Source organism: Chionomys nivalis, chromosome 2 (assembly GCF_950005125.1).
Source record: "Chionomys nivalis chromosome 2, mChiNiv1.1, whole genome shotgun sequence".
In the NCBI taxonomy this organism is placed as follows: Eukaryota; Metazoa; Chordata; class Mammalia; order Rodentia; family Cricetidae; genus Chionomys; species Chionomys nivalis.
The window spans coordinates 92,115,196-92,129,691 of record NC_080087.1 but is presented as its reverse complement, the minus strand read 5'-3'; the positions used below and the strand labels follow the sequence as shown (position 1 = coordinate 92,129,691).

Sequence of the window (14,496 nt, the reverse complement as noted above, 5' to 3'; positions counted from 1 at the left end):
TGACAAAGGACTGGTCTCCAAGCTATATAAATAACTCAAGAAACTAGACAGCAAAATACCAAATAATCCCATTACACCTTACATTTCTAAGACATGCATCCCAGCAGAATCTTTAGGCCCAACGCGAGCACCATCTAATACAGTTATTGGTTGAATTGTGTTTTCCTCAAATTCATCTGTTGAAGTCTCTACTTCCTGTGCGTCAGGATATGGCTTCAGCAGCATAGGATCTCTAAAGAGGCAATTAAGATCAAATGAGACTGTTGGGGTGGATCCTAATCTCGGTCCTCATCTGAGTGGAGTTTCTACAGTTGCTACACCTAAGGAGACCAGCAATACATGGTTGCAAAGGGGATGACCATGTGACACTAAGACGGGAGAGGGGGTCACTTCAGAAACAGAGTCTTTGGACACTTTGATGGCAGACTTCTAGACTCTAAAATTGTGAGGAACTAGTATCTGGCGCTCCAGGCCACCCACTAGTCTAGGCAGACAGATGAGCCAAAGTTTGCGACCTTATCTGAGCTTCACTGTATCTGTGACCAGAAGGCTTGGATCGCGACTCTAGCAGCACGAGTTGACTGTTTCCCTACTTTCAACATCTTGTTTATAGAACGCAGTGCATTCCTGCTAATGGAAAATTCTCACATGTGTTAGAACTTGTCCTTGCATTCGCTGGGACTGGCTGAGTACCCTTTGCTTGCTTGTGGAGAGACTGTCCATCTAGTTTGTAGGACTAGTGCTATTGTCTGCTCATTTTGGCAAATGTTCCTTATGATTTTTTGCTTTCAGTTAATTTTTTGTTATTTTATCATGGAGAATTTAGGTTTCTGTATGTTCAAACTCATTTCTTTTCTGACCTCTGTGGTTAAAAAGCCGCTTGTGCCACCACAAGTCAGATGGTTCACAGGGATTTCTCCCATTTTTGATTCCATAATTTAGTCATATTCCTTCATCTGACCTATATTTTGATGGTATGCTAGTGGAATACAGACTAATTTTCCTCTTCAAATAATAAACTTTTACTCTACAATATTCTTGGGGGGGGGTAATCCACTCAACAGTCCATTAAGTAAAAACGCTTCATTTTCTAGGTTACTGCATGCCAGGATCTATTGGTTGTTCTCTTTTATTATTATTTTCCCCACCATTAATGCCATTGTCTTGTAATTGCTATACCAATTATATATTTAGCTACCTAACAGGGTAAGTCTTCCTTATGACATTGCATTTAAGACTCTCCTGCGTCCATTCCAACCAGTGAATTTTAAAGTAATTTGTTATATTCTCCAAAGCAAACCATTGAGTCATCAGTTAAAATCACATTGTCTATTGTGTTTCTCTAATGAGAAAAACAATGTCACTTTACTCAAACCTATTTATTAAATACCTCTCAAGGACCAGAGCTAGGCATTTTAAACTGTTACTATTGTGAATGATGCCCATTTTCCAGAAGGATTTTTAATTATTAAATCACATGAAAGCTATTGATTTGGGAATACTATTCTAAGCAGTGCCATTTTGTGGAATTTTCTTATTGATCCTAACAGGAACGCCTTCCCCTTCCTTCCTTCCCTCCTTCCTTCCTTCCTCCTTTTCTTTCTTTGTATTTTATTGCATTTTTTGAAACACAGTCTCACTATGTAGTCCTGGGTAGCCTGGAACTCACTATGTAGGCCAGGCTAGCCTCAAATTCACAGGTCCACCTGCCTCTTCCTCTGAGTGGGATTAAAGGTGTGTGTCGCCAAGACTAACCTCCCATTATCTTGTAAGGCTGTAGTTAGGTTATTACCATGTATAGCCAATATGATTATGTGGAAGCCTCATTATAAATGCCTCCATTAGAGGTTAAAAACTATTTCTTCACTTGTTTGGTTTAGGTTCATGCCTCGTTGTTTCCCAGCAAACACAGATTGTGGCTCTCTGGAAAAGCACATGACTTTGATGGGCTGCTATTCGATTGTCATTGATGGCACTAAACATGGGGAAACTGACGGGCATCAATCAGAAGCATAGCTTTTATTCTTGGTTCAAACCAGATCATCAGACCATTAGGGACCCACAACACGACTTTATAGAATTCGCTTTCTCATCTTGGTTTCCATTAAGATATTCTTAGACCACCTGTGCAGTCTATGGTCACACTTGTTTGTCAAGGGTATTTTCAGGGTATTGTCTGTGATAACACAGAAACTTTGTAGACTTTTTGCTGCCACACCACACAAAGCCTGTTTATTTATTGCCTGTTTAACAGCATCTGGGGATTGACTTTCCCTTTTCTCTCCCACTGCCGAAGACACTCGCTGCTCAACCAGAGCCATTATCTGTACCCTCAGAGCTGACACAGTATTCCCTTCGTGGTTCTACTTTCTCTTCCCTGGTCCGCGTCTCACCACTAATACTTTTTGTAGGTCATTCTGAATCACTTTGGGAAAGAAGGCCAAGTGTATAGGGCATTTTCTTTGCTGCTGTCACATGGCTGTCACTGTTGCAAAGGAGCATGTGACAGGTGTCTCTAAGGAGGGTCAATGGTGCCCAGTGGGAGGTGATAGGGGCTTCCCTACTCTGACTTACCAGGGAGCTTGTAACACAAGGGTCTGGGAATAGGGCCGGAGGTGCATGTCCTTCCGCTATGAGGAGGCCTACAATTAGCCCCTAAAACTGGCCTCACTCCTTTGGATTGTCACGTTTTTAAAAGGGAATGATTTTTTAAATGTTTTTCATTTAAAAAGAAAATGTTTGCTAATACTTCATATTTTAGAAATACTTTGAATCAAAAGAAAACAAGATGGTGGTTGCCGGAGTGGCACAGGAGGAAATAGGAATTGTTCAGCAGTGCAAAGACTCCTTTATATGAGTTCTAGAATTCTGCTACAGTCCAGCACCTCAAGCTAGGAGTACAGCATTGGCTACTTAGAATTCCCTGAGGGTAGACCTCCTGGCAAGGGTTCTTGTTACAACAATAACATCAGCAACAACAATAATTAGAGCAAAGGGACACAAAGTAACTTCTGGAATGTTATGGGCATCACACGTGAGTGGAGCTGGCCAAACCCATCTAGTCTCGTTAGGTAGGGCCAGCTCTGTATATCAACTAAACCTTCACAGACTGCTTAAAAGATAACAAGAGCTCTGAACCAAGTTACCACCCAGTCCAGACCTGGGTCTTTGGTCTTTGAGACACCTGAAAACAGGAATCAGGAACCCAGTTACCAGGAGACAATGCAAGTCCTTTTTCACCAAAGCAGTGACGTCATAATGGCATCCGTGATTGCTCAGGCTTAAGCCTCTCAGGAGCCTGATTTAGAGTTCTTGGATTTTGTGAACAAAGATTAGGTAAATGATCTCTACAAACCGGAAACAGCCTTGGTGTGTGGATCTCTGTAGCCTTCCTAATACAAAAGAATAGCAAAGACGTGACTCACTTCAACCCTGTGTTTCCAGAAGTTTCTTATCAAAATCCATAAAGACATGTGAGCACCAGAAAATACATGGGACAAGAACTTTCCACTGCAATTCAGGTGTGTAATTCTATTGCATTTCCAGGGTTGCAGCAAATACCCAAAGAGCAAGACTTTCAAATATGAATTTTAAAAAAAAAGAGTGCAAAGTAAGATAACAGGACTTTCTGATTCCACCCAAGGAATCTCTAATTTCACCCTTTTTACCAAAAAAAACAAAAACAAAAACAAAAAAAAACAAAAACAAAAACAAAAAAAAACAAAACAAAAAACAAAAACAAACAAAAAAACCCCACCGTGGCCACTCCTTGCTTTGATTCTTTCCAATCAAAAAGGTGGCCTCCATGTTTCTGACATTCAAGCAGAGCCTTTTGGGAGAACACATTTGTCTTATGTGATTGTTCTTTGCAAGTTAAAAAGAAATCAGCTATTAACTCATTTGTGATGTGCTCAGGATATCTGATTACTTTAATTCTTCAATGTTTGCATCCAGTTTTTCCCTGAGGGCGCCAGAAAATTCAGCCACCTTTTCTTCTTTTTTGTAAAACTGGAAAGTTGGGAGGGTGAAGACATCACGGTCTTGTACCAGTTCTACGCAGTCATCGGCATCTACTTCCAGGAACACCACATCCTCATGTTTCAAAGATAGGAAATGGAAATACGGCCTGATGGCTCTGCAAGGCCCACACCAAGAGGCTGAGAAGTCCACTGCCACCAGCTTCTCCCCGGCCTCTTTAAGCACCTCCTCAAACTCCTCCTTGCCAATGATCATTCTCACCATGTCTTCCTCCGGAAGCTCTATTTCCGTTTCCAAGTATGAGATGTTGCTTTCGTCGGGTAGCCCTGTGTCTTCTAAGGACTTGATAATGTCGTCTTCCTGGGATGTGATGGTGTCTTCTGGGGACTTGGTGATTTCTCCCTCCTTGAACTGGATAGTGTCCTGTGAGGACCTGGGGATGTCACTCACCTTCAACAGGATGCTGTCCTGTGAGGACCTGAGGATGTCACTGGCTTTGAACAGGATTTTGTCCTGTGAGGATTTGGGGATGTCTCTCTCTTTGGGTGAGATGCTGCCTTTTAAAGGCTTGTGGATTTTAACATCTTTTGATAGGATAGTGTCCTGTGAGGATTTGGGGATGTCTCTCTCCTTGAACAGGATGGTGTCCTGTGAGGATTTGGGGATGTCTCTCTCCTTGGGTGAAATGCTGTCTTTTAAGGGCTTGTGAATTTTAACATCTTTGGATATGATGGTGTCCTGTGAGGATTTGGGGATGTTTCTCTCCTTGAACAGGATGGTGTCCTGTGAGGATTTGGGGATGTCTGTCTCCTTGAACAGGATTTTGTCCTGTGAGGATTTGGGGATGTCTCTCTCCTTGGGTGAAATGCTGTCTTTTAAGGGCTTGTGGATTTTAACATCTTTGGATATGATGGTGTCCTGTGAGGATTTGGGGATGTCTGTCTCCTTGAACAAGATGGTGTCCTGTGAGGACTTGGGGATGTCTCTCTCCTTGGGTGAGATGCTGTCTTTTAAGGGCTTGTGGATTTTAACATCTTTGGATAGGATGGTGTCCTGTGAGGATTTGGGGATGTTCCTCTCCTTGGGTGAGATGCTGTCTTTTAAGGGCTTGTGGATTTTAACATCTTTGGATAGGATGCTGTCCTGTGAGGACTTGGGGATGTCGCTTTCCTTGGGCCAGATGTTGACATTTAAGGGCTTGTTGATTTTACCATCTTTGGACAAGATTGTGTCCTGTGAGGACTTGGGGATGTTATCCTCCTTGGATTGGATATTGTCCTCTGACGACTTGGGCATGCTGGCCTCCTTGTGATGGCTGCTGCTTGCTTCAGGCTTGAGGGTGGTCCCCTGTTTAGGATGGGTGGTTTTTGCCAAGGATTTGGTCATGTTGCTCTGCTTGGTCTGCATGGAGTGGCCTGAAGTTTGAGAAACATTTTTCTGTTTTGGATTATTAGCTTTGGCTGAGGGCTTCGAGGTGTCGCCCTCTTTCAGTTGGGTAGTTTTTGCTGAGGGCTTGGGGCTAACTCCACGTTTAGGATGGATGGTACTTTCTGAGAACTTGGGGGTGTCACTAACCTGCTGTGAGATCTCAGACTCCTCTGTGAACACATGGGGTGTGTTGCTGACCTTGGGAACAATGGCCTTCTCTCTGGCCCGGGCTGTGTCCAAGAACCCTGGGACCAGAAGAGCCTCATTTTGGGATAGAACCTGTAATGGATTTTCTAAACACAAAATAAATAAAATAGAAATGCAGTAGAAGAAAGAAAAGACTGACTATCTATATCAAGGGAGACTTATTCTTAGAGATAAGAATGAACCTGATGACTAATATGTAAATCTGAGTAACTTCATCAGAGAGCCAGGCATCAGTGGGGGTTACGTGGGTCTCTTCTGTGCATTCCTTGCTTTACTGTCTACGTTCCTTTCTCAGTTTAACCCAGCCTCCTGCTCCCATACCATAGACCTCTAAGGCAACCCTCTTCCTTTCCTTCTTACCATTGGTGTCATCCTCGCTCGTTCTTCCTTGATTGCCTAATTTCACGGATGACCCTCCAGGGGTTCTTGCTTGAACACTGCTCTTGTCCAACTTCTTGTCTTGATTCATTCTTTTGCGAGGACTGGAGGGGGAAGTCTTTCTTAGATTCTTCTTCTATAGCCAAACTAAGGAGCAAAATGTATGTGCTAACAACTTAAAACTCAGGCAGCACTCCACAGCGGATGTTCCCAGCCAGTACTCCAATAGTGGCAGGTGATAGTTTCATGGTGGCCTCCATGCTGGCCGTCATGCTGTGTGTGGCTGCAAGTCCATAAACAGGCATTATTTCCTCAAGTGCAACCAGCTACTGAGGTAAGAGCCATTGTGATCAGCACTGCACAGGTGGCAGAAATGAGCCTTAGAGAAGTTATATGACCAGGATAAGTCAGGGTTCAAAACCTATACTCAAATAGTATTCCAGGCTCTATTCTTTGCCATATAGTCTGTCTACGCCAGGAGTTTATAAACCCAACTTTCTTATAATTTTCCACCAGGATTCTCTAGCACCAGATTTCTCCTTATGACTATATTAACTATGGTAGATGCTTTTTCTTGGTTTTTTTTTTTTTTTTTTTTTTTTTTGGTTTTTTGAGACAGGGTTTCTCTGTGGTTTTGGAGCCTGTCCTGGAACTAGCTCTTGTAGACCAGGCTGGCCTCGAACTCACAGAGATCCGCCTGCCTCTACCTCCCAAGTGCTGGGATTAAAGGCGTGCGCCATCACTGCCCGGCTGCTTTTTCTAATACTGTAACAAAACCACGGAAGGTATGGGCTTCACAGAGACATGAGGTTTATTTAGCTCATGGTTCTGGAGGGTTAAGGGAATGGCACCAACATCAATTTGGCTCTAATGTAGGCTTCTTGGCAGGTGGATGAGAGGTCCCAACGATGAGGAAAACACAAGCAAGAAGATCACATGTTGACAGAGGAAGCCAGCGCGTGGAGAAAAACTATGCTTGCTGTCTGTCTTAGGTAGGGTAAGCACTGCAGTATCAGAAATGACGTGACCAAAGGCAGCTCGAGGAGGGAAGGGCTTATTTGGCTTCCATATTCCAAGTCAGAGTCCACTGAGGGGAGCCAAGGCAGGGACTCAAATCAGACAGAAACCTGAAGGCAGGAGCTGATGCAGAGGCCGTGGGGGGGCGGGTGATGCTTACTGGCTTGCTCAACCTGCTTTCTTATAGAAGCCAGGACCACTATCCCAAGGGTAAGGTCACCCAACACAGTCTGGGGCCTCCCACATCAATTAGATGAAGAAAATGCCCTACCTGCTTGTCCACAGCCCGATTTCATACAGGCAGTTTCTCAAATGGGGATTCCCAGTCTGCGATGACTCTCGCTTTGATCAAGTTGACATAAAACTAGCTAACCTAATCTCCTCAGAAGAACTAAGGGTCATGAGAACCACTTTAATCCCTCCTGAAGGAAGAACCCACAAAGACCTATAGACCACCTCTCAACCTTCCTACACTGGAACCAAGGTTCCAACTCAGGAACAAACTATAGTACTCACTGTAACTATCTTCTACGTATCTCCTCTGAGGAGTGCCACGTCATAGCAAACATGCATCTCCTGCCAGACAGCCTCTTCCCATCCCCATGAGCCCTACTTAATTCCACCATCCTCCTACCTTTCACCCGAAGAGCAGCTTCCTTGTGGCTAGTCCCAGCAGCACAGCCATGTGCAGCACAGCCACGTGCAGCACAGCCACGTGCAGCACACCGTGCATAACTGGGAGTGGAGCTCCCGCAGAGCTGGGACTGGAGCTCAGCCTTGCATGCGTGAGACATCTTCCATCTTTAGCAACACACACACACACACACACGCACACACACGCGCGCGTGTGCGCGCGCGCCTTGTAGGAAGAATTCTGAGGTTATTTACTTGTTTTCCATATTTAGTCTCCAAGAATGTGTGTGAGAATGAAGTTCTGTGTTTAAGAAAAAGTTCTACATTTAATCTTATGGGGGGGGGGGTTGCCTGTATATATGTCTGGTCACCACTTCCGTGCCTTGTGGCCACAGAGGACAGAAGAGTGTATCAGATCCCCTAAAACTGGAGTTACAAGACAGTTGTGAGCTGCCATCTGGGTACCAAGATCAAACCTGGGTCCTCTGGAAGAGCACCCAGTGCTCTTAACCATTGAGCTCAAGTTTTGCATTCTTGACAATTTTTTTTATGACAAATTTTCATGTTTCTTTCACCAGAGTATAAGAAGTCAAACTTAAGAAGGTTGTCTAAACAGCCAGTGCTCATGATATCTGTAGAAGCTTTGAAACATCTGCTAGTAGCGATTTAATTATTTCTCAAACATAGTCTATGAAGGAAGAAAGTAATGATGGCATCAATACATTCCCTTCTTTAAGGGGATATATTTTACCTGTTCTTTGACAATTTCAGCAATGTGTCTTGATCATAACCACCTCCCGTACCCTACTTCCCCATCTCCCCAGCCATTCTCAACTGTTGAAATATGAGTGGCGGGGCTGCGTCCCCGGCACCCGGCAGCCGGCATGGTTGGCTTATGCCCCGAAATAATTACACGGAAACTGTATTCTTTTAATCACTGCCTGGCCCATTAGTTCCAGCCTCTTATTGGCTAGCTCTTACATATTGATCTAACCCATTTCTAATATTCTGTGTAGTACCACGAGCTGGCTTACCAGGAAAGATCTTAACCTGCGTCTGTCTGGAGTGGGCGAATCATGGCGACTCCTTTACTCGGCTTCTTTCTCCCAGCATTCTGTCTGTTTACTCCACCCACCTAAGGGCTGGCCTATAAATGGGCCAAGGCAGTTTCTTTATTATTTAACCAATGACTTTCCTCCATCACTCAACACGTTTCCTTATTCACTTCACGATGGAGGAGGGTCATCTTTCTATCTGTTGTTTTGTTGGTTAATTAATAAAGAAAACTGCTTGGGCCTGATAGGACAGAAAATTAGGTAGGCGGAGTAGACAGAACAGAATGCTGGGAGAAAGAAGCCAAGTCAGGCAGTCGCCATGATTCTTCCACTCCAGACAGACGCAGGTTAAGATCTTTCCTGGTAAGCCAGCTCGTGGTGCTACACAAAATATTAAAAATGGGTTAGATTAATATATAAGAGCTAGCCAATAAGAGGTTAAAACTAATGGGCCAAACAGTGTTTAAAAGAATACAGTTTCTGTATAATTATTTTGGGACATAAGCTAGCCATACAGGTGACCGGGAGCTGGGGCAGCAGGGAAGCGGCCCGCCACGCTGCTAAACACTATGGGCCTGAAGGCCAAAGACAGATGCCCCAACGGTACAAAAGAACTTTGGGTGACTGTACAGGCAGCGAGATGTCTCTGTCATTTCTAGAGTTTTGGATTTCTTGTTTGTTTAGGAAATATTATATCCTATTATATCCTTCTGGAGTCTTTGATGGAGTTAAAGAATGGTTAGTTATAGTTTTCCTTAGTTATGATAAAGGATGAAATAGATATAAATATTGTAACTGTAATTCTCACTTGATAACTGTTTTGTTATATGTAATCTTACTATGTTAAAGTTAAAGCCTTTCTTTTTTGTTTAAACAGAAAAAGGGGAAATGATGGAGGAGGGTCATCTTTCTACCTGTTGTTTCATTGGTTAATTAATAAAGAAAACTGCTTGGCCTGATAGGACAGAAAATTAGGTAGGCGGAGTAGACAGAACAGAATGCTGGGAGAAAGAAGCTGAGTCAGTGAGTCGCCATGATTCTCCCACTCCAGACAGACGCAGGTTAAGATCTTTCCTGGTAAGCCAGCTTGTGGTGCTACACAAATTATTAAATATGGGTTAACACAAGATGTAAAAATTAGCCAATAAGAGGCTAAAACTAATGGGCCAGGCAGTGTTTAAAAAGAATACAGTTTCCATATAATTATTTCGGGTAAAGCTAGCCATGTGGAGCTGGGCGAAAACACAGCCCACCGCAGCTCTACTACAACTTCATGTCTTCTCTTTTGCAGCCTACTGAGTCCAGTTAGCACCTACCTGTTGGAACACTGATCTTGTGTAGGTGACCACTGACCGCGGTGTGTTTGCGAGGGCAACAGCCATGTCTTATCCAGAAGGCAGCATTGCACAATGCTCCTCCCATCCCCTGCCTCTTTCATTCTTTCTGCTTTCTCTTCGAGGACAGATGATCTGTGAGCCTGGTGGGGAGAGCTGAGTACCCAACTTATTAAGTTAACTTATTCTCAGCACTTAGACGGTCACTGCTGTCTTAAAAGGGATATCCCCAAGCCTTGCTCACTGTGATATAAACTTCATTCCTTGGGTGTGGGCTCTATAAGGCCACAGGGAGTAGATTATGATATTAGGATGTAGCCTTCCTAGTGGAGAGGAAGAAATGAGATCATCTCCCCTTCCATGCTGTAAGCGTGGAAGCCTCTCCCCTCCAGCTGGAAGCATCAGCATAGGTGTCGGTTGCATCTGATCAGAGGAAAGCTGAAAATAATGCTCTCATGCTCTATCGGGGATGGGGGCAGGAACAGCCACACCCACGTGGATTCCACAGCCTACACAGTACTTATGCCGTCACAACACGGGCCACCAACAGAGAGGGAGCGCATGCCCAAGACAGTAGGGCAGGCTCTTGCCCCTCTAGCATGTCGGGGAGATGCCAAGGATCTGGCAGTCCTGCACACACCTGAGTAGGACTGGGACCCTGAGTAGGAGCAGTGGACCATGGGGGCCTAGAGAGAGCAAAGAGGCCATGCTACTGGGAAAGGAGTTGTGGTCGAAGGAGGCAAGAATCACTTGTAGTGTCCCCTGCTACAGTGAGGGACTGCCTGTGCATGTCAGCTTCACACGGGAGACCAGCAAGAGGTCAGGGTGCCTGGCACAGTGGATCCACAAAGGTCCGCACAGCCATCTGCACAGAAAGGAGAGGAACTTGAAACACAGGGCTGATGCTACAGTGAAGAGAGCCCGGAGTGCGGAGATTCAACTAACAGGCACGTTTAATTTGACAAGCCTGCTCCTCCCAAGCCCCCACTTCATCCCACTGAGGCAAGGTCCAGAGGGAAAATTGGATCCACTTTAGAAAACCTTTGAAGCTGCATTGCACCCGCCTATCTTAGCGAGAGATAGGAAGTCTGTACATGCCTGCTGCTGTCTTTGAGATCTTGGTCGTGTGCTTGGCAGAGCTGTGCTCGTTGTTTCTCCCTTGCTTATGCAGTTCATGGATTTCAAGACACTCGAACTATTGCTAGGCCCGAAGAATTTCCATTCCGCTCGTCATAATGTATGCTTTCCCTCAGCACAGGTCTGTCTCCCTGTCGTTGGAAACCCTTATGTGAGTCAGGGTGTGTTTGAGGAAACAAACGACCAGTTAGCTTAGGCAAAAGATGATTTAGGCAGTTATGAAACAGCCTGGGAAAGCGCTCATTTGGTCTCCAAACAGTGCTCAGTACTACAGACCAGACCTGCCCATGGGGCTGCAGCCTCCAAGACTCCAGGAAGGCAGGGAGGTAGGAGGTCGCCACGACCACCACCAATGCTGGCTTCAAGAACTTTCTGCTAGAGATGGAATTCCAGAGTGAGCCTCCGGACCTCTTCTCAGCTCAGTGTTAGAGGAAAACACTGGCTTCTGCCCCTACCTTCCTTCCTAGTGGGCTCCTGTGGGAACCGGCAGAGCCAGGTATGAACCGTGGCCTCCTTCTCAAGCAGGTTCATCACTGGAAGAATCTAAGATGCACCTAGAGCCCCAACAGCAAAGGGCCATGACTCCTGCAGCGCTGAGCAGCCCGCTAGAAGGAAGCCTGGATTAGCACTGAGAATTCACTTCTGCCTCTACAAGAAGAATTCTGCAGACTGGTCTCGCAAACACTACACTGGCATAAATTGTGTTTGATTTGCAAAATGGTACAGATTCCTGGCACAAGAACTAGAAAGCTGATACGTGGGAAGAAAATAAAACCGACCCATTTGTCTGTATTGGTTATGTTTCCCTCTGCTCTGACAAAACGCCCGTCAGAAAGAGCCTTGGGGTCGAGGTGGATGTCGGCTCACAGTTCCAGAGAGTGTTCAGTCATTGTGGCAGGAAAGGCGCAGGAGCTGAGTGGCAGAGCGAGCCCATGGCAGAGGCTTTTTCATGTGAGCAGAGAACAGAACTGGAAACAGGCATGGGCCATACCTGCATACCCCACTGTAGCAGCCTGACCTCACCTCCCAAAGTTTCATAATTTGCCAAATTCTGCCATCAACTGGGGACCAGACTTTTAAACATGAGCCTGGTGGGGACTATTTCAGACACAAACCTCTCAATGCCCATCTTCAGAACTTATTGCTATTACTGTTACAGCTCATACTGCCTTTGTTTATACACATATAGCTATTCTTTCCTTTAAATATTATTATTATGTGTGTGCTGTGAACACACATGTGCCACGGCCTATTTGTGGAAGTCAGAGGACCACTTTCAAGAGTCAGTTTGTTCCTTCCATCATGTTGGTCTCAGGGATCAAACCCAGGGCCTCAGGCTTGGCAGCGAGCTCCTTCACTCACTAAGCCGTTTTGCTGGCCTGATTATAGATAGAATCTAATGAGAACTTTCTTTCTGGTTTAAGAGTGATTTTGTTTTTAGTTAGGTGTTGGGGTGTGTGCATGTGTGCGTGTGAGTGCCCATAGAGTCCAGAAGAGGATCTCTGATCCCCTGGAGCTGGGCAGATAGGTGGTTGTGAGCTTCATGGTGGAGGTAGCTGGGAACCTAACTCAGGTCCTTTGCGAGCTTTCTTTTCTTTAGTTTTCTTTCTTTTTTTCTTTTTGTGTTTGTTTTGTTTTGTTTTTCAAGACAGGATTTCTTTGTGTAGCTGGAACTAGCTCTTGTAGACCAGGTTGGCCTCGAACTCACAGAGATCCACTGGCCTCTGCCTCCCAAGTGCTGGGATTGAAGGCATGAGCTACTACCGTGGTTGCCTCTGTGAACTTTTGAACTCTGAGCCCCTCTAAGAAAAATTTTCCAAAAGAGTCTTTTATAATCCTTTTTGCTTGAGAAGTGTCTCAGGGGTTTTTCACAGCAGGAGGCCCAGGAACCAACCTACATTTCTTGGCCGCTTTCCCTCACTTGACCATCTCTTGCCCTTCAAGTCTTCTTTGTGGGTGCCTGCACAGAGAACCTAGTATTCATTATATTATGGGCTTTTACTTCCAATCTCCTTGAGACTTAATCTATTGACTTGAAAAGTATTAGAAAGTTGCTTTTCAGTTGAGGTTTGTCTGACGTATTTTTCAGGTTCAGACCAGCGTCTTAGGGAGGAATACCGGAGAAAAAGGGCTGTCTTCATCCTTTTATTATAGATTAAATGTATCTAGAGAGCATACTGCCAACAAGACTGATCTCTAATACTTCTGAACCTGAGGACGTGGCTGAGGGGTTATTGTTCAGTTTCTCTGTTGAATGGTTACTTTCTTTCTCTCCCCTATCTTATTGCACAGGAAAGAAAGGAAGGAGAGAAGGAAAGGAGGGAGGAAGGGAGGAGAGGAAGGAGGGAGGGAGGGGGTCACTACTCAGCCATACTCAAGAGGAATATCCTATATAAGTCACTTAGAATTCTTCTGTTTGGGGGTTTTGTTCTCCACCTTTTTTATCCAGTCATTTGCTTATATCAGAGTTGATTCATGGATGTTCGATTTACACTTTGTTTTGTAATCTGGTACTGTGTTATTTATTTCACTGTGCGGCTTGTCCCAGTTCGATAGCATTTTCGAGTGGCTCCTGCTTCCCTTTGACATGAACTCACCTTTGCAGACGTCCGTGTAAGGTGTTTATTATCACAGGATTTACGGTCAACACGGCAGGATCCGGAATCGCCTAGGAGACAAGACTGTTCGTAAGTGTGTGAGGGCTTATCTAGATTAGCGTCATTCAGATGGGAAGCCTTCTGGGGAGTTCACCAGAGAAGACTACTGAGGCAGGGGTTTAAGCCAATAGAAAGTCTTAATTAGTCAGCCCAGCTAATTAGGCTAATTACATGGCTGTTCAGGATCCCAGTACAGGCCCACATCTTTCTCAGGGTGAGCTTAAGCACAAAAACCATGTCCTGGGTTGACAGACTTCCGTCAACAAGAACAGTCCACCAGAAGCAGAGCTACAGAAGCCACAGGCATAATTAGTACGTTAGAGACTTTCCCAGAACGGTGGGCTTTGAAGGATTAGGACTTTGTTCTCACTTTGGCAGGTAATACTGTCTACATTTGAGATTTATGGCCTAAATGGTTCTCCCATCATGGAGTCAGTGGTGCTAAGGTCTATTCCAGGCAGGCTCACCTTTCTACGGGCTGGGCTTCGGGCTGAATAAGAAGGAGAAGGCAAGCTAACGCTAGCATTCAGCAACCTCTACTTCATGAATGCAGAAGTAAGGTGACCAGTATGCTCAGTGTCCTGCCACCATGACTACACCCTTGGGCTTGAGCCCATGTAAGCCCTTTCCTCTTTCTAACCTTAAGTTGCTTTTGACAGGAATTTTATTACA

General features: G+C 44.9%; 1 protein-coding gene across 1 annotated transcript; it reads right to left on the bottom strand.

Annotated features, from left to right (window-relative positions):
- Positions 1-3,924: 3,924 nt before the first annotated feature.
- Txndc2 (thioredoxin domain containing 2) lies at positions 3,925-10,078 on the bottom strand. The gene is made up of 3 exons (XM_057761263.1): positions 10,013-10,078; positions 5,974-6,127; positions 3,925-5,699 (listed from the first exon to the last, which is right to left on the bottom strand). Exons 1-3 carry the CDS (start codon positions 10,076-10,078, stop codon positions 3,925-3,927), a joined length of 1,995 nt encoding a protein of 664 aa, XP_057617246.1.
- Between the last annotated feature and the right edge of the window lie 4,418 nt (positions 10,079-14,496).

Coding starts and splice junctions, on each gene's coding strand:
- Txndc2 (XM_057761263.1), bottom strand. CDS start 10,078: ATGGCTGTTGCCCTCGCAAACACACCGCGGTCAGTGGTCACCTACACA. Junction 6,128..10,012: donor CAAGATCAGTGTTCCAACAG/GTAGGTGCTAAC, acceptor GTTTGGCTATAG/AAGAAGAATCTAAGAAAGAC. Junction 5,700..5,973: donor GAGCGAGGATGACACCAATG/GTAAGAAGGAAA, acceptor TTTTGTGTTTAG/AAAATCCATTACAGGTTCTA.